The 17,791-nt window shown below is 47.9% G+C and overlaps 1 protein-coding gene across 2 annotated transcripts; it reads right to left on the reverse strand.

Moving 5' to 3' along the window:
* Positions 1 to 1,326: 1,326 nt before the first annotated feature.
* LOC137335879 (VIP36-like protein) lies at positions 1,327 to 16,634 on the reverse strand. 2 transcript variants are annotated; one of them, XM_068001380.1, is made up of 9 exons: positions 16,433 to 16,634; positions 15,020 to 15,141; positions 13,787 to 13,904; positions 13,173 to 13,255; positions 11,145 to 11,177; positions 9,768 to 9,929; positions 8,453 to 8,567; positions 7,302 to 7,421; positions 1,327 to 4,809 (listed from the first exon to the last, which is right to left on the reverse strand). In XM_068001380.1, exons 1-9 carry the CDS (start codon positions 16,614 to 16,616, stop codon positions 4,667 to 4,669), a joined length of 1,080 nt encoding a protein of 359 aa, XP_067857481.1. In that variant the 5' UTR covers positions 16,617 to 16,634; the 3' UTR covers positions 1,327 to 4,666. The 2 variants fall into 2 exon arrangements, with proteins under 2 accessions (XP_067857481.1, XP_067857482.1); XM_068001381.1 differs by lacking the exon at positions 11,145 to 11,177.
* Between the last annotated feature and the right edge of the window lie 1,157 nt (positions 16,635 to 17,791).

The following is a 17,791-nucleotide window of genomic DNA, read 5'->3' on the forward strand; positions in this document are numbered from 1 at the left end:
GAAAGTGGAGAGTGAGGAGGACATAAAAAACCTACAAGGGGATATAGACAGGCTGGGTGAGTGGGCGGAGATTTGGCAGATGCAATACAATATTGGAAAATGTGAGGTTATGCACTTTGGCAGGAAAAATCGGAGAGCAACTTATTATCTTAATGGCGAGAAACTGGAAAGTACTGCAGTACAAAGGGATCTGGGGGTCCTCGTGCAAGAAAATCAAAAAGTTAGTTTGCAGGTGATCAAGAAGGCCAACGGAATGTACCTGCCCTGGGAGTGTTTGATGGGACAGTGTGGAGGGAGCTTTACTCTGTATCTAACCCGTGCTGTTCCTGCCCTGGGAGTGTTTGATGGGACAGTGTAGAGGGAGCTTTACTCTGTATCTAACCCTGTACCTGCCCTGGGAGTGTTTGATGGGACAGTGTAGAGGGAGCTTTACTCTGTATCTAACCCGTGCTGTACCTGCCCTGGGAGTGTTTGATGGGACAGTGTGGAGGGAGCTTTACTCTGTATCTAACCCGTGCTGTACCTGCCCTGGGAGTGTTTGATGGGTCAGTGTTGAGGGAGCTTTACTCTGTATCTAACCCGTGCTGTACTTGCCCTGGGAGTGTTTGATGGGACAGTGTGGAGGGAGCTTTACTCTGTATCTAACCCGTGCTGTACCTGCCCTGGGAGTGTTTGATGGGACAGTGTAGAGGGAGCTTTACTCTGTATCTAACCCGTGCTGTACTTGCCCTGGGAGTGTTTGATGGGACAGTGTAGAGGGAGCTTTACTCTGTATCTAACCCGTGCTGTACTTGCCCTGGGAGTGTTTGATGGGACAGTGTTGAGGGAGCTTTACTCTGTATCTAACCCGTGCTGTACCTGCCCTGGGAGTGTTTGATGGGACAGTGTGGAGGGAGCTTTACTCTGTATCTAACCCGTGCTGTACTTGCCCTGGGAGTGCTTGATGGGACAGTGTAGAGGGAGCTTTACTCTGTATCTAACCCGTGCTGTACCTGCCCTGGGAGTGTTTGATGGGACAGTGTGGAGGGAGCTTTACTCTGTATCTAACCCGTGCTGTACCTGCCCTGGGAGTGTTTGATGGGACAGTGTGGAGGGAGCTTTACTCTGTATCTAACCCGTGCTGTACCTGCCCTGGGAGTGTTTGATGGGACAGTGTGGAGGGAGCTTTACTCTGTATCTAACCCGTGCTGTACCTGCCCTGGGAGTGTTTGATGTGAACCCTGGCTGCATTAAATAATGGTTTCTATTCCCCAGTACTAACATCCTTTATCTTGATCAGAAAAAAGTCGAGTGCTCTAAACAGCTAACGAACAGATAAAAACAGACTTATGTTTCATATAAATTTCCTTGTGTTTTATTTATGTTTAAACAGTTGCATGAACAACAGTGCTTCAACAGTAGTCTGAAAATACAGTGCTGGCTAATCAGGGCAGTGATCGGGTTTTCAGCCTGTCCAGATTTACCATTCGTCCCACTTTTAAAAAGGATGATTCTGAACAAGTTTTTAAAAAAAAAAATCACAAAGGCAGTCAATCGGCATTGTGCAAATCTTTCATAATCATATGTGCACCATTTACCTTGGACACTGCATTCTGTGTCGGCAGGGACTCAGAGCATCGCTGAGATCTGCCCACTGCATTTGATGCAAACACATTTCCATCAAAAAATATAAACAAAAAAAAATCCTTGCAGAGTTTTCCTCAAGTACAGTAGTATAAACACTTCTGGCCTTACCTTCCCGTCCACTAATTTCAGTGAAAAAGTACATTTATGTCAATAGTGCTTTTTACACAAGTCTATATTTCCACTAAAATTAATGAAGAGGAATTTCACACCTATTTTTTCTCCTCCCCTTGCTGAACTAGTTGTAAAGACTGTGCCACGGATACAATTACAGGTCATTTGGTTTCTATATGCTGCACACAGTTGTTGTGTTTGAAAATCTGAAACATCATTCGACAGACGGTATGAATGTGACACCGTATATCTGTGACCTGTAGCATCTCGAGCTGCTTTCTCATGGGCCGTCGAGTGTGCTTGCACTGTCAAGAAGCCACCAGGAGGGTCTCTTGCACCTGGCGGCAACCCCAATCCCGGGTTTGCTAAGATGAGGGGAAACGCTCGGTGTGAGAGACAAGTGGGTCATTAGGGACTGCTGGTATAAGAGCCTCTCTGCTACCAATGCAAAAGTAGCTTCACAGCATCGCCTGGAACAAAATGGAAATCACCTTATACACTGATTTTATTTTGAACTAAACTGATCTGTCCTTAATTTCAACAGACCAATCCTCCCCCCCCAAGTGTCGTCACTGGGTTTACTGACAGCGTATCGGTACCAATACGCTTTCAGAAAAGGAATCACTTGAACTAATACACTTTAATGTTGTTTGATATTTTAAATTCATCATCTCCCACCACCATCACCACTATCAGTGACAGCCCCCTTCCCCACGACTACTTCCCATTATTTTGGCGACCCCTCTTGTGTCTGCGTTAAAGTGATGGACACTCCATCCACCGGTTATAGAATGAAATCTTTTTGCTGTTGTATTTTCTGTCAGTCATGTTAATACCATGGCCCTAAATTCATCTCTGCTGCGATCCATGTGCTCGAATGTACCTGGTCCATTTCACAGCCATTTCTCGAGCGGGGAAGGCCAATTTCATGCTTCACCCCATAACTGTTCAGGTCCATTCTGACAGGTACGTGTGACTGGTCACCTCTTGTGGTGTCACACACAGGTGAAATAACCATCATTTGACGAGGACAAAATAAAAAGACGAAGTAGTTTCAACTTTCGGTACGAGAATTTCTGTATAAATCACGGGCCAGTGCTGAGTTCCACTGTGCGCAAATCAAAATGCAGGTAAAATGAAGATCTGAAATTTAAAAAGAAACGAGAATGCTGGCCAGTCAACACCAGAGAGAGAGCTCAGGACAGGCCCTCAGTCTGAATGAAGGATCCCACCCTGGGAATTTCCCACCCCTTCCCCTTCAGGTACTGTGCAACTTGCATTTGCAGCATTTTCTATTTTATTTTAGTTTGCACATTTTGTGCTACTGTTTTCCGTTGTACTCCCCTCCCCCCCACTTCTTGCTTTTACATTTTTAGGTCAGCTGCCATTTAACAAGGGGTCAGCCACCCTGGGCCCCTTCATTACCCGTCTCCTCTCCCCCCAACCCCCGAATACAAACACAAGGTCAACACATCAGGAAGCAAAGCCGTGCAAAGTTTGCCCGGTCACATCTGGCTGGTGCTGAGTAGCAGCAGAATCGACAAGGTCCTCACCCACTGCACAGACACACTCGGGGGGGGGCGGGGCAGTGCTAATGATGGAATTATTCTAAGCACCAGCAAGCACTGTTAAAACAGCCACATCCTGGCAGGAGCGAGGTAATCCTTGCTGCTCGCTGCGGACGAGGTGCACGAGCTCAGCAGTCAGTCAATCCAGTCTCACCCTTGGCCCGTTAAAGTGAGAGGAAAGTTCATGGTAACAACCACTCAAAGCAAACACGGCTGACTTGCAGGAGTTTCAGTGCGACTGCAGTTTTCTTGCACAATAGGGAACATTTATTCTGGTGACAAATTGAGGTGCACTGTCAACAAGGGAAAAAAAAAATACTACCACCATTGAAAAATAAGGCCTTTGACAGCTTGCTTTCAAACTTGACTCTCTTCTCGTCCCAAATCCCTGTGCATTTCCTTTCACAACAAAAAAAAAAGCTTCTCATTTTAATTCAGAAGTATGAAACATTTTAAGTGGCCCTTCTTTTCCATCCCCAAAGAACAAAACACAGCTGAAAGTAATGAACTCGCGAGACAGGAAACAGCAGCGTCCGCTGCTCACAAACCTTTCCCCGAGTGAGATTTTTTTTTTTGTTTTTTGGGTTTTTTTTTTACAAAAAGGGGAACAGTCACAAAATGATTTTATTCCTCATTTCGGTTTTGCTCGTTCTGATTGATTTTTTTTAAAAAAGTGACTGGTGAGAGTTGGTCATGGTCTGTTCATTAACTCGGAAAATTTGCTCACCAAGTACACTATTGGTACTCTGCACCCACCAGCGTCTTGTTTTGAGGAATGCTGCGAGATTCTCCACAAATTTTGGGGGAACCCCCTTTCAAAAATTCTCAATACTGCGCTGGATGTGCAGAGTACCTTCATTTCTCTCCCCCGCCCCCAACAAAAAAAACATGGCTAAATCAGACTTGTTTCGGGAGAGGGGTGAAAACAGAATAATGATGATGCGAAACTGAAAACCCTTCTTAAGACACTTGAGATCAGGTGATTTCTGTAGCACTGATCGTAAATCAGCCCTGGACTGAGGGGCCGTGCGACAGGAAACTCGTTCAGATAGGTGTGATGCATTTCTCAACCATTAAGACTCCCTCCCCTCTTCCAAACCATGGGATTCACCCATCACCCATGTAAAGCGCTGTACAATTCGAGATAGTGGGACTCTGCTCGGCTGCCCTCGAGTATAATGTGGGGTCGAGTAAGGTGTGTCCCCCCTCAATAGCAGTGCACCCAGAAATAACATTTAAAGACCACGTTGGTGATGATCCCAGTCAGTGAGGTATCTCCGACAAGAGGAAAATAAACCAGTCCTGTGCCTGTTCCCGACTGTGGGCTTTTGAGTTTTAAGCGCTGCCTCGATGACTGGGCCTCAGTAGAAGCGTTTGCGATTCTGCTCCTGCCATTTCTGGAAGACGATGATTCCAATCACGGCGATCACCACAAGGCCCACGAGCGAGAAGAAACTGATGAAGAACAGCGTCAGCCCACTCATTGGCTCATCATCCAGATCATCTGCTTAAAAAATAAACTAACACTGAGCAACTTTGAAATAAGTGACTGATCACCGTCTCACACATGGGTAGAAAGCTCAGCTGGGCACCTGTTGGATATCAGATCCATACCCAAGCAGGAGACCCCAACGCCTCGATTTTACAATTCTCATCCTTGTTTTCAAATCCCTCCGTGGCCTCGCCCCCCTCCCTATCTCTGTAACCTCCTCCAGCCCCGACAACCCTCCGAGATCTCTGCGTTGCTCCAATTCTGGAGTCTTGTTCACCTCCACTTCCATCACTCCACCATTGGCGGCCGTGCCTTCAGCTGCCTGGGCCCTAAGCTCTGGAATTCCCTCCCTAAACCTCTCCGCCTCTCTCTCCTCCTTTATGACACTTCTTAAAACCGACCTCTCTGACCAAGCTTTTGGTCACCTGTCCTAATGTCTCTTTCTTTGGCTCGGTGTCAAATTTTGTTTGATAATCGCTCCCGTGAAGCGCCTTGGGGACGTTTGCCTCTGTTAAAGGCGCTGTATAAATGCAAGTTGATGCTGTTGAAGGAACTGGCAAAATAAAGGAAAATTCTAATGTTTCTATGACGGGTATCAATCGGCAGATGCTTCTCCTGCTTAAAATTCAATTCCTGCTCCTCTCTTTTAGACTCCTTTTTATGAAGTGATGGTGCACATTCACCAAGCTAATCCCAATGTCTGACTGGGCTGCTCTACATTTGCCTGGGTGTTAAATCTGTTCCTGCATCACAGGTGTATTTATATTCCTCTAAAGACGTCAATTCCATCTCTTTGGAAAGTGAGTGATGGCGCAGCTGTGAGCATTTCAGTTACACAGGCCCGGGCGAGGGGACAAGGGCATAGCAATGGCAAACTTCACCAACAAAGGGGAACAGCTTCTCTGCAGTTAGTCCAAGTGCAGAATCTCGGGCTTAGCATCACGGCCAGTGGTCATTATGCAATTAAGCGACTTCCATTGAAGGAGATGAAGGAGAATTAGCTGTCCCACCTCCCTGTCTCTTCCCAGGATTACTGTCTCTCGTATCTAAACTGTGATCTTATTTCACAACACAAGCTAAACACACCATAAATAAATACCTCTCCTGTGATGTTCTGACTGTTTTTAAGTTCTACAGGTCAGCGACACCACACAATTTCAGTTGATAGGCTGCAATTTTCGTACAAGTTGTGTGGGGTTATTGAGGTCTGAGTCGACTTTAGACAAGAGCTGATCTCCAGGAGCTGATCTCACATTGTTTTAGCTTCATACCAACAAGGCTGACCCAAATCTCTCCACCACGGGGGGTTTCCCTCGCCTGGCCTCGCCCCTCCCGATCTCTGTAACCTCCTCCAGCCCTACAACCCTCCAAGATCTCTGCGCTCCTCCAATTCTGGCCCGATTTTAATCGCTTCACCATTGGGCGGCCGTGCCTTCAGCTGACCAGGCTCTAAGCCCTAAGCTCTGGAATTCCCTCCCTAAACCTCTCCGCCTCTCTACTTCTCTCTCCTCCTTTAAGAGGATTCTTAAAACCTATCTCTTTGACCAACCTTTTGATCACCTGTTCTAATATCTCTTAACGTGAGTTGATGTCAAATTTTGTCTGATTACGCTCCTGTGAAGTACCTTGGGATATTTTTACTACGTTAAAGGCGCTATATAAATGCAACGTGTTGTTGTAGACTCATCGATAGAGATTAATTGCTATGATTAATCAGCAACTCCATTATTGTTGCATCATGCGACTACCAGGATGGTAGACGGCCAACGAGAGGGAGCACGGTCTTTTCTCGTCCAGCAATTCCTATGTCCTATGATCCAAACGTTAACTGGCAGTGGGGTGCTGTTGAGTGGAGCTTTGTCACACAAGCATTCCAGGCCAGGGAGTGAACACAGAGCAGGCACCGTGATCCAGCTCCAATGGGCCACTGTCAGTTTAAATATGTGCTGGTCACAGTCCAGCACTGCACAGTGAAAGAGGTTAAACTGAATCTCGGGTTTTGGTGGGGAGAGGAGGGAGACGATTTTGAAGAATCCCTGGAAGAATCTACACCAGCAGCTGTTTTTCTGCCTCTGCATTTAACCTGTGCAAGAGACAGTTTTCTGTGAAACTCGTATCTTTTAAACAGATTCTCATTATCATTTTAAGGTAACAGGGAAAAGAAGCAGGGAGGAGACGAGGAGATTTTTTTTACGCAGTGAGTTGTGATGATCTGGAATGCGCTGCCTGAAAGGGCGGTGGGAGCAGATTCAATAATAACTTTCAAAAGGGAATTGGATAAATACTGGAAGGGGAAAAAAATTACAGGGCTGTGGGGAAAGGGTAGGGGAGTGGGACTAATTGGATAGCTCTTTCACAGAGCCGGCACAGGCACGATGGGCCGAACGGCCTCCTGTGCTGTATCGTTCTATGATTTTCTCTCTCTCCCTCTCTACAGGATTGTTGAAATTCCACATTCCAGTGACCCCTCCCTGCCTGCAGAAAGTCAGAATGATTTTTCTTACCTCCTTGCAGGCGGAAGTTGTCCACACTTGGAATCAACACTTCCTCGAACTCTTCTTCCTCTTCAGGCTTTCTTTCCACCGTTAGCTGGTAGATTTTCAATGATATAATGTCGTGATTATCTACAGGAAAAAAAAAATCAAGATTTAAAGCTCCTCCTCAGCTATCGCTCCTCTGCAAGTACGTTTCGTTTTGGAAAATCTCGTTACCTAACCGGCAAAAAGTCACAAACCCAGCAATTTTTATCCAGACTGTTTGATTCTGGAGGTGACTCGATACCAGCGAGCACTTTCCAACAGGTGTAATCAGGAGCGGGAACCTTGGCTTGATTCTCCCCCTTCCGAGCCCAGCGGCCCTGAGCCCGTTTGTAACTCCCCAACACCACTGGCTGAGATCAGCTAACTTGCACAGGTTGGACACAGAGCTTGGCGCCTTCCTGGTCCGTCTGAATCAATTCCACACTAAACAGAGTCTTTACAAACCAGGACTCCAGAGGACTGATGAAAATCACCCGACCCATGAGACAGGATCAGATGAAGGCGGCCCTAAAGCCCAATGGAGTCTCATCCTTCAGGAACACCAATTACACTATCTAGTTTTTCTCAAGTCAGGCCTGACCTCACGTGTCAGCCGTGGATCAGTGGAGAGCACTTTTGCCTCTGAGTCAGAAGGTCAAGTCCCACTCCACAAAATCTAGGCTCGCACTCCCAGTGCAGTGTCGAGGGAGCGCTGCACTGTCGGAGGTGCCGTCTTTCGTTAAACCGAGACCCCGTCCGCCCTCTCGGGTGGACGTAAAAGATCCCATGGCCACTATTTCGAAGAAGAGGAGCAGGGGAGTTCTCCCCAATGTCCTGGCCAATATTCATTCCTCAATTAACATCACTAAAAAATCAGATTATATGGTCATTATCACATTGCTGTTTGTGGGATCTTGCTGTGCACAAATTGGCTGTCATGTTTCCTACATTACATCAGTGACTACACTTCAAAAGTACTTCAATGGCTGCAAAGCGCTTTGGGGCATCCTGAGGTGGTGAAAGGTGCTATATTATCGCAAGTCTTTCTTTCTTTCTCTCTCAAGTACATCTCCTGGAGAGTCAGCACAATATGAAATGTAGGGAAGGGACAATCAGGACGTTGTCAAGAAACATACCTGTCAAGTCTCCAGTGGCTGAAGAGGCCCCAAAGTAATAACCCAATGGCAGCTTGACACCTGGAATATCAATGCAGTCTTTCCATTCATTCTTACCATCAATGTCGATCATTACCTGCAAAGGGAAAATATTCATCAACTCAGCCATCTCTTAAAGAGTTCCCCTCTGCTCCTGACAACGTGAAGCAGCTGACCGATAAAACCCTCTAATAACAGGGCAGCTCATATACAAAACTGGGCCAATGGCGAACAGAAATGTTTAAGGAATGTTAAAAGTTAAGATCATATATTTGTTGCAATCACGGCTTAAGCCATTCCCACGTCCAAGTCACCTCAACTGCCTCCCCAGCCCATTCCTTGGGGCAACCTGTGGCTTTTGACGTTACGTTGCTGATGGCTGTGTGACTGGGGAGGCTTTGTTGGGCCTGTTGTAGCTGGAAGTTTACATGGAAATACTCAGTCACACTGAGCACCACAACAGCCAGACACGAGGGCGGAGTACAGGCCAGCATACCATAATAACTCGAGGCACAGCAGGCCTTGCTCAAGGACGGAGCAGAGCCAGCCAACAGAATCACCCCCCGGTGAAGCTTCACCTGCCAACACTTCATACATCAAAGCACAAGAACAACATTTTGGTAACACTGGACAGGACAGGACAGGGGAGGAGCTGTCGCAGGCAGTGTTCAGCCCTTCTTAAATGTGATGCACTGATCAGTTTCAATGTAATTTTCGTTGCCTGTATCAGGTCTTTGTAAACCAATGAAGACAGACTGCCTGCTCCCCGAAGGAATATTGGGTCAACATGCCACTTGGTGTCGTGCTCAGCCAGACCGACCAGATCCCAGCGGGGGGGGACACTAGAACATCGATAATTATACTCAGCAGCCCTTGGTTCGGGGGGAGGGTGAGAAACCAGCAAGGGCTCTCACTCCTCATCACTCTCGAAGTGATTCCTTTTGGAAGTGACTCCTTGCATCTGTGTACGTTGGGCGAGGACAGGATGGGGGACTCAGCGGTGACGCCAACGTCCAGGTTCCCACATGAAGAATGGTCACTGGGGTGAGGTTCGAGAGGGCAGCTGGCACCAGCAGAACCAGCACACCAAACAGGAGTCAGATCTTTCAGGGGAGGAGGGGAGAGAATTCGAGGTGGGTTGCTAGGAAAGACCGTGAGTTAGAGCTGTCCAGATGTTTTTTTTCCCCTGAAGACAAGGCTTGTTGAGTCGAGCGCGGAAACGTTTTGTCAGATCGAAAAGTTTTGTGTCTCTCGTTAACGTTTGTTGCACCTCGCGGCTGGTGGTTCAGACACTCACCGTCAGTCTCCTCTTCAGGTAGCGGATGACAATGAAGGTGTCATGGTTGAGATTACGCACAAGGGCGGTGCACCCTCCAATCGCAGTGGGCCGCCCATCCCTCGAGTGATCATAAGACAGGCTCCCGTTGTTCACCATCGCTGAAACGTACGGGAAAATTCGCTACGAAGCAAAATCAATACATGAACACCGAAGTCAGTGCGCCCAACGGAAACCTTCAAACTCATCCCCAAAGGAAACAAAGATGAATCCTGAGCATAAATTTCGAATCTTACATTATGTGATTTGCTGCTTGAGCCCATTATATTTTATTTTACTCTCTTTCCTCCCCCAGCCCCTGTTCCAATGGTGTTTCCTGCCCTCAAACAATCCTCTCCCATTGGGCGAACTAACTCGGCTACAAAAATGGTAACTTCAGCCACTGAGTTGCTTCAGCTACTCAGCGACGTGGGCTCGTTCCTTGTTGTGTCCTGCAACCCAGAAATAACCAAAAATTTCAACCCAAGTCTCTGGTAGAGCACACCAAGGAGGGAACTAAAGAGAGGCATCCAGGAGATCCCCCTCCAGCGATTCAGTGGGAAAATGGCCTGTGTGTGGTGCGTGACTGAGTCAGATAGCGTAGGGAGATCCAGAGTTCAATCCCTGGTCTCTCCTGAGATGGCTGATGTCAACCGGGGTGGTGGAAGGTGCTAAAATGGACACTAGGATGGGAAAAAAAAAATCTAGACCAGGGCTCCCACTCCTCATCGCTGTTCATTGACATCTGCTGGGAAGTGCATGTGTGGAAATTGGGAGGGGGTCAAAATTAGGTTCCCCCCAACCTTTCTGGTGGCGCACTCTGCCCAATGTCTAGGCAGAAACATTAAGTATGGTCACTCGGGTGGGGGTCAGGGAGCAGCCGGTGCCTGTAGAATCTCATCCCACCAGCACCTTCAGGAGATGGGAGGGGTGAAGCTACCTGACATACAAGAACATAAGAAAAGCCAAGGACAAGAACTGGCCAGTCGGCACCTCAATGCTTATCCCTTAAGAATCCAAGCTCTCCCAGTGCAGCGTTCATTAAACAAATCCCTCGATTTTATAAATCCAAAATTGACACCTCGTACAGAAGATGGACTCAACACCATTGGATACGTTTGAAAAGTCTTCCAAACATACTGGATGATAAGAGGATGTTACACAACGAAACAATACACAAAGTCTAGAAACTTCAAATTAATTTGGTATCCTTTCACAAAAATTATCAATTTTAAAAAATCAATTATAAACATGGCAGAACGACAAAAATAAACAGGCAAAAAACATTCACTCTTTGGAAAAGAAGAAATCAGTGCATGCCATGGAGCATGAAGAGCAGAGACTGTAACACAAGACTACCTGAGTGGAAGGTGCATATCTCCTCTTCTTAGTCTGTACATCCCCGGAAATAATGCCAAACGGTAGCAACATGAGATAAAACAGGTATTTCAATAACTCATCATTGCTTTAAATCACCAAGTGGCATGCATTTCCTGCAAACAGAAATCTGCCTCTTTGAGGCTAACAGTGCGTTTACAAACAGCGAACACATGGACTTATTTCCCAGGTCAATCTCTCTGGTGCCCGTGTATTACTTAAACACTCCATTTCCCGGTGAGGCTTTACTGTAACTGATCACAGTGTGATATTGGACTGTGACGTCAGTAATCCATTTAATCACTAAATGACGTGTGTGTGGAGACATCACTTGCATGTTATTGTCCTTTGGTACAACCTGTTTTCAAATGGGTTCATTTTCAGTTTTGCCACAATCTCTCGAACACGTGAACTCCGGCTGAGGTACAGTTCCCTTGGCACCAGCAGAAATGGATCAGGATTGATCAAACCACATAGTACTGTGGTCAGACTACACCTGGAGCACTCTGTCCAGTTCTGGTCAGACCCACCTTGAGCACTGTGTCCAGTTCTGGTCAGACCCACCTTGAGCACTGTGTCCAGTTCTGGTCAGACCCACCTTGAGCACCGTGTCCAGTTCTGGTCAGACCCACCTTGAGCACCGTGTCCAGTTCTGGTCAGACCCACCTTGAGCACTGTGTCCAGTTCTGGTCAGACCCACCTTGAGCACCGTGTCCAGTTCTGGTCAGACCCACCTTGAGCACCGTGTCCAGTTCTGGTGAGACCCACCTGAAGCACCGTGTCCAGTTCTGGTCAGACCCACCTTGAGCACAGTGTCCAGTTCTGGTCAGACCCACCTTGAGCACTGTGTCCAGTTCTGGTCAGACCCACCTTGAGCACCGTGTCCAGTTCTGGTCAGACCCACCTGAAGCACCGTGTCCAGTTCTGGTCAGACCCACCTTGAGCACAGTGTCCAGTTCTGGTCAGACCCACCTTGAGCACTGTGTCCAGTTCTGGTCAGACCCACCTTGAGCACCGTGTCCAGTTCTGGTCAGACCCACCTTGATGTTAACAATTCTATTTGAAGAAAAGTAGGTCGTCCTCCCAGGGTCCTGGCCAACATTCCTCCCTCAACCAACACCAACAAAAACTGATGAACTGTTTATCTCTGTTTGAGGGCTCTTGATGTGTACAAACTGCCTGCTGTACTTGCCTGTTTACAGTCACTTACACTTCAAAGCATTTCATCAAATGTGAAGCTCTTTGTGACATTTCTGAGAGATGGGATAAGGTGCTATATAATGCAAGTTTTACTTTTTTTTTAGGCTTATACAACCCAACCTTTTTCTACCTCTATGGGCCCTGCTGATATTACTCAGTACATGTGGGGTTGTATTGACTTTGTCCAGTCCTGCACAGGTTTCAACAAACTCAACTGTCTAAAGACTCTTGGTCCTACCGGCAAACCTTTACTCATTGCAGAGGGAAGTGTTATTATACTGGCTCTATTAACGGGGCTGCGCTGGACGGGCGGGTGGACGGGTGGGTGGACGGGTGGGTGGACGGGCGGGCGTGTGTGCGGACGGGCGGGCGTGTGTGCGTGAATGCGTACGAGTGCATGCGAGCGAGTCCGTGTGTTTGTATGAGTACGTGAATCTGAGAGTGAGTGTGTGTGTGTGCACGAGTGTCCGCGTGAGTACATGTGTTGTGAATTCCTAAATCCACAACATAAATCATGTCAATCAAAAGGAACAAACGCTGGCAGAACTGGCTTTGATCTTTGTTGCCATCGTTAAGGTCTCGAAAAGAAAGTTAATTAAATGGACAAAATAAATCTGCATGCAGGGAATTGAGTTATTTTGCAGCACTGTAACTATTGCTTTAATTAATAACATTGATAAAGGCTATTGGGAGTTTGAAGATGTAACGTAATGGAGCTGATAAATCTAAGGACTGAAGAGAGATTGTGGGGTATTTTGTCATGCAGAATACAGTCAGTTATCTGGATGTGGACTGTGACCCAGAGCTCACCTCGTGCTGCTTCTCCTCATTTGGATAGGTATCCATGAATATTCCCAGCCCAGAAAACAGATCCTTACTTCCAAACACCGCACCTGAAGAGGTAAACATTCAAAAAACAGTAAAGCCAGGTCTGCTTTCTGCCACCATCCCCTTTCCAGAAATATATAGTGCTTTTTCTCCATTTAATTATCTCCCTCCTTTCCTGACTGGCCCTGTAACACGGTTTACAGGACTAGCAGCAGCCGTTTGGTTTCTTGCCCAAGGGGGCATTGTTTAGGATGCACTGGCTGGTTATTGGACCGTGAGGGGAGGGACTGCAGTCGAACCAGATCCTGTCCTCACCAGCTGCCCATTCTCATGGACTTTCCAGCCGGAGTTACTGCACCGTGTGAACCAATGACCCAGGCGTGCAGAGGTCAACTGACCTGCCCGAGAGGTAGATGTGGGATTGAACCCGGAACCTTCCAGGTGTGTATGGCAAGTACCCACTAAACCATCCGGGCAATTCTCATGCCATCTTTTTACTTCTGTCATTGGGTTCCAGCCAACAAACGCTGAGCAAGAATTTACATCCGAAGTTTTGTTAGTTGCCCCTTTCTGTTATTCCTGTCAGACCACTGTACCTGGTTGCATGCGATCTTTGGTGTACCATATTGCAAACCCATCACCATTCAGATTCTTCTTCCCTTGTCCATGGATTTTAAAATGTACCTGCACTTCCCAGTCTCGAAGGTAACAGGCCTGCACACACACACAAACAGGGATCACAGGTCATTTCTGGAGATTTTAAACAGTGAACACCAGCACAACTAAAAGAAGTCATCCCAAGGTCAGCAAATAGCTTGGGTGGAAAGTGCACTGACCTGTATGGTACTGAGCAATACAGACATCATTGTCTAAGTTTCATCCCCTGCTCTGTACCTGGGAGTGTTTGATGGGATAGTGTAAAGGCAGCTGTACTTTGTATCTAACCCAGGCTGTACCTGCCCTGGGAGTGTTTGATGGGACAGTGTAAAGGGAGCTGTACTTTTTTTAAAAATTCGTTCATGGGATGTGGGCGTCGCTGGCAGGGCCAGCATTTATTGCCCATCCCTAATTGCCCTTGAGAAGGTGGTGGTGAGCCGCCTTCTTGAACAACTGAGTGGCTTGCTAGGCCATTTCAGAGGGTGATTAAGAATCAACCACATTGCTGTGGGTCTGGAGTCACATATAGGCCAGACCGGGTAAGGACGGCAGGTTTCCTTCCTTAAAGGGGCATTAGTGAACCAGATGGGTTTTTACGACAATCCAGTAGTTTCACGGCCACCATTACTAATACTAGTTTTTTTTATTCCAGATTTTTATTTAATTAATTGAATTTAAATTCCCCAGCTGCCGTGGCGGGATTTGAACTTATGACTTTGGAATATTAGTCCAGGCCTCTGGATTACTAGTATAGTAACATAACCACTATGCTACCGTACCCGATAATAACCCATGCTGTACCTGCCCTGGGAGTGTTTGATGGGACAGTGTAGAGGGAGCTTTACTCTGTATCTAACCCTGTACCTACCCTGGGAGTGTTTGATGGGACAGTGTGGAGGGAGCTTTACTCTGTATCTAACCCTGTACCTGCCCTGGGAGTGTTTGATGGGACAGTGTAGAGGGAGCTTTACTCTGTATCTAACCCTGTACCTGCCCTGGGAGTGTTTGATGGGACAGTGTGGAGGGAGCTTTACTCTGTATCTAACCTATGCTGTACCAGCCCTGGGAGTGTTTGATGCCAACACTTGTGCCAAAAGCATTTCACTTCCCTGTTCTAACATTCTTATCTCAACAAGATCAAAAATTCATCAAAATGATGAATGAACTCTTACTACACGGTTCCAGATCGCTCCCTGTTTGCTCTGCAGGTCGGGAGTGAGTCGTACAAAATGAGTGGTCACCATCGTGTTTCCGCTAAGATCCCAGTGAGTGCCGAATCCTGAAGCTCCCAAACCTACAAGAGACAAAAAAAAACAGCACTTATGAGTGAAGGAAGCTAAGCACAGAACATCTCTCTTTAAGTAGGCCATTCAGCCCCTTGAGCCTGATCCGCTAGAGCCTCGAGCAGATGAGGTAAATCAAGAAGTAGGAGCAGATGATCCGCAGCTTGCATTTTAAAAGCCTGTAGATTGATTATAAGAGGAAGGGAAGCCATGAAGAGATAAGATGGCATAATGAGTCTTGATTACAACAGGGAGAGGATGCTGAGACACATATTTGGCTTTCGGGAAGTACAAAAGTTCAGAGTAGCGTTGGACATTCCAAGAGACCAGGGTGAGAGAGAGAGAGAGAGAATCTAGACAGTGGACAGGACAGAAAATTCATCTCGATTTTTCTTGTATTCTGTCAAGAAGTACGAGAAAGCTCTTAGAATTGATTGCCCAGATTACACTAAAATACCACAAAGAACCAGGGCATTTAGCCCAACCAGTCTGCCTTGGTGCTTATACTCTACGCGAGTATCATGGGAGCAATATTAACTCCTTACACAGACTTGGCTTGAAAGAGAGTTAGGAGGTTGTTGAGGGGATAAAACAGAAACGAAGCTTCCTGGAATACATCTTGAGGAAATGGAGGTTGATTGATCAGAGAAAGAGCTAAATGAGGCAATCACATCAGAGTTACTAGTTGCAAAATTAAAACAGGGAGTAGGATTGTGTCTGGGATCTTTGCCCGAGGTCTGATGGTTTTGCCGATACTGTAATTCACGGATAGCCTTTTAATACAACATCCCTGGATAATGAGTGAATAGGGCAAAAATAGTTTTAAAGACAAAAGATGCCCAGGTTACACCCCTCCCTCCTCCTCTCCTCTCCTCTCCTCTCCTCTCCCTCTCTCCTCCTCTCTCTCTCTCTCCTCCTCTCTCTCCTCCTCCCCTCCTCCTCTCTCTCTCTCTCCTCCTCTCTCTCCTCCTCCCCTCCTCCTCTCTCTCTCTCTCTCCTCCTCCCCTCTCTCTCTCCTCCCCTCCTCTCTCTCTCTCTCCTCCCCTCTCTCTCTCCTCCCCTCCTCTCTCTCCTCCCCTCCTCTCTCTCCTCCCCTCCTCTCCCCCTTCTTCCTTCCCTCTCTCCCTCCCCTCTCTATGGCAGGCACGAAATACAATCCCGGTTTACCGTTCCAATCGGTGACACTAAATCTGTTGACTGCCTTTGCCCAGGTTTGTGTGGATGAACCCCCCGGGCACCGCCGGCCCTCAGTGCACTGTCTGGGGATGTTTGCAATGATAGAAATGGAAGGCAGCCTCTTACCCTGGTAGGGTTTGGTCAAGCTGTGCTCCCGTTTCAGATACTCCTCTGTCCCAGACTCGCTCTGCCCGCGGGTGCGGGGAGCCTGGAGGATGAGCGCGGCCAGCAGCAGGGTCAGGGACAGAGCCCGGGCCGGGGCCGGGGCCGGGGACAGGGCGGGCGGGGAGAGCGCGGCCCCCAGCGCCATGTTGCTACAGTTGCAACATCAAAGGTTCGAGGAAATCCCGCCCCCCCCGACACAGGGCATTGGCCAACCGGCCGGCCGCTTGCGATTGGTCCGCCGCGCCGTCAGTCACTCCCCCCCCCCGCCCCGCGCGCGTCTGGTACCGCCCACTCGCGCTGCTCCCATTGGCCGGCGTCGCGTTCCGTTTCGAACGTTGCTACCGGCGCTCTTGCAGGCGATTGGCTGCGAGGGACGTCCATCAAGTGCGCCCCGCCCACTTCGGGCTCCACCCCTCCCCCCCCCAGCGCGGGAGAGCTGATCGGGCACATGGTTCAAGGGGCGCTCGGGGGGGGGAGGAAAGAGGAGGGGAGGAGGGAGGGAGAGGGGAGAGGGGGGAGGGAGGGAGAGGGGAGGAGGGAGGGGAAAGAGAGGGGAGCCTGGAGGAAAGGAGCAAGGGAGGGAGAGGGGGGCACCTGTCAGATTGTGACTGTAAACCTGCAAACTGCTCACAAGTGAACAAAGCCTTGAATTCTCACCTGCTGCACTTTCTCAGGGAAAAGATTGTCCATTTCCCCCCCCCCACCCCCCAACCCCCAACCCCCAACTTTAATCTGGAGAACTTTCTGCAATGTGAAAATTGTGAGAGTTGTGAAAAGCCTCACGTGTTCTGCACAATTTCCCCCGCTGCAGATTGAGGGCGGCACAAACTGCTGTTAGAAAGTTGCTTCTTGTAGAAAATGGTTGAATTCGTTAAAAAAAAATTCGCAAAACTTCCTTCCACGAGCAAAGTGTGCTTTAAAAAAACAAGCAAGTTGAAATTTGCGGGGCGATGGGGAAAGGGCAGGGGGAGTGGGACTAATTGGATCGTTCTTTCAGAGAGCCAGCACAGGCAGGATGGGCCGAATGGGTTAACTCTGTTTCTTTCTCCACAGATGCTGCCTGACTTGCTGAGCTTCTCCAGCATTTTCTGTTTTTATTTCCGATTTCCAGCACCCGCAGTATTTTGCTCTTGGCCTCCTTCTGTGCTGTATGATTCTATAATTCTATAAATTCCCAGAGGAATGAGTTACAGCTGGAGTCTAACAGACGGGTTGTAACCTTTAATGTACAAAGACATGGTTACTTGGGATTGCCTTACCAGCTGGTATGGAATCAGATCCCACCGCTGCCTTGTCCCTCCTAATCCAGGGGCACTGAGG

The sequence above is a fragment of the Heptranchias perlo genome, chromosome 20 (assembly GCF_035084215.1).
Source record: "Heptranchias perlo isolate sHepPer1 chromosome 20, sHepPer1.hap1, whole genome shotgun sequence".
NCBI classification, from domain to species: Eukaryota; Metazoa; Chordata; class Chondrichthyes; order Hexanchiformes; family Hexanchidae; genus Heptranchias; species Heptranchias perlo.

Bases quoted from the DNA above. Each gene is read 5' to 3' on its own strand.
- LOC137335879 (XM_068001380.1), bottom strand. From the start codon at position 16,616: ATGGCGCTGGGGGCCGCGCTCTCCCCGCCCGCCCTGTCCCCGGCCCCG. The intron at 9,930-11,144 runs GTAGTCTTGTGT...TTTGCTTCGTAG, and splicing joins GATATGCACCTTCCACTCAG to CGAATTTTCCCGTACGTTTC. The intron at 8,568-9,767 runs GTGAGTGTCTGA...TTCCCTTTGCAG, and splicing joins ACCTGAAGAGGAGACTGACG to GTAATGATCGACATTGATGG.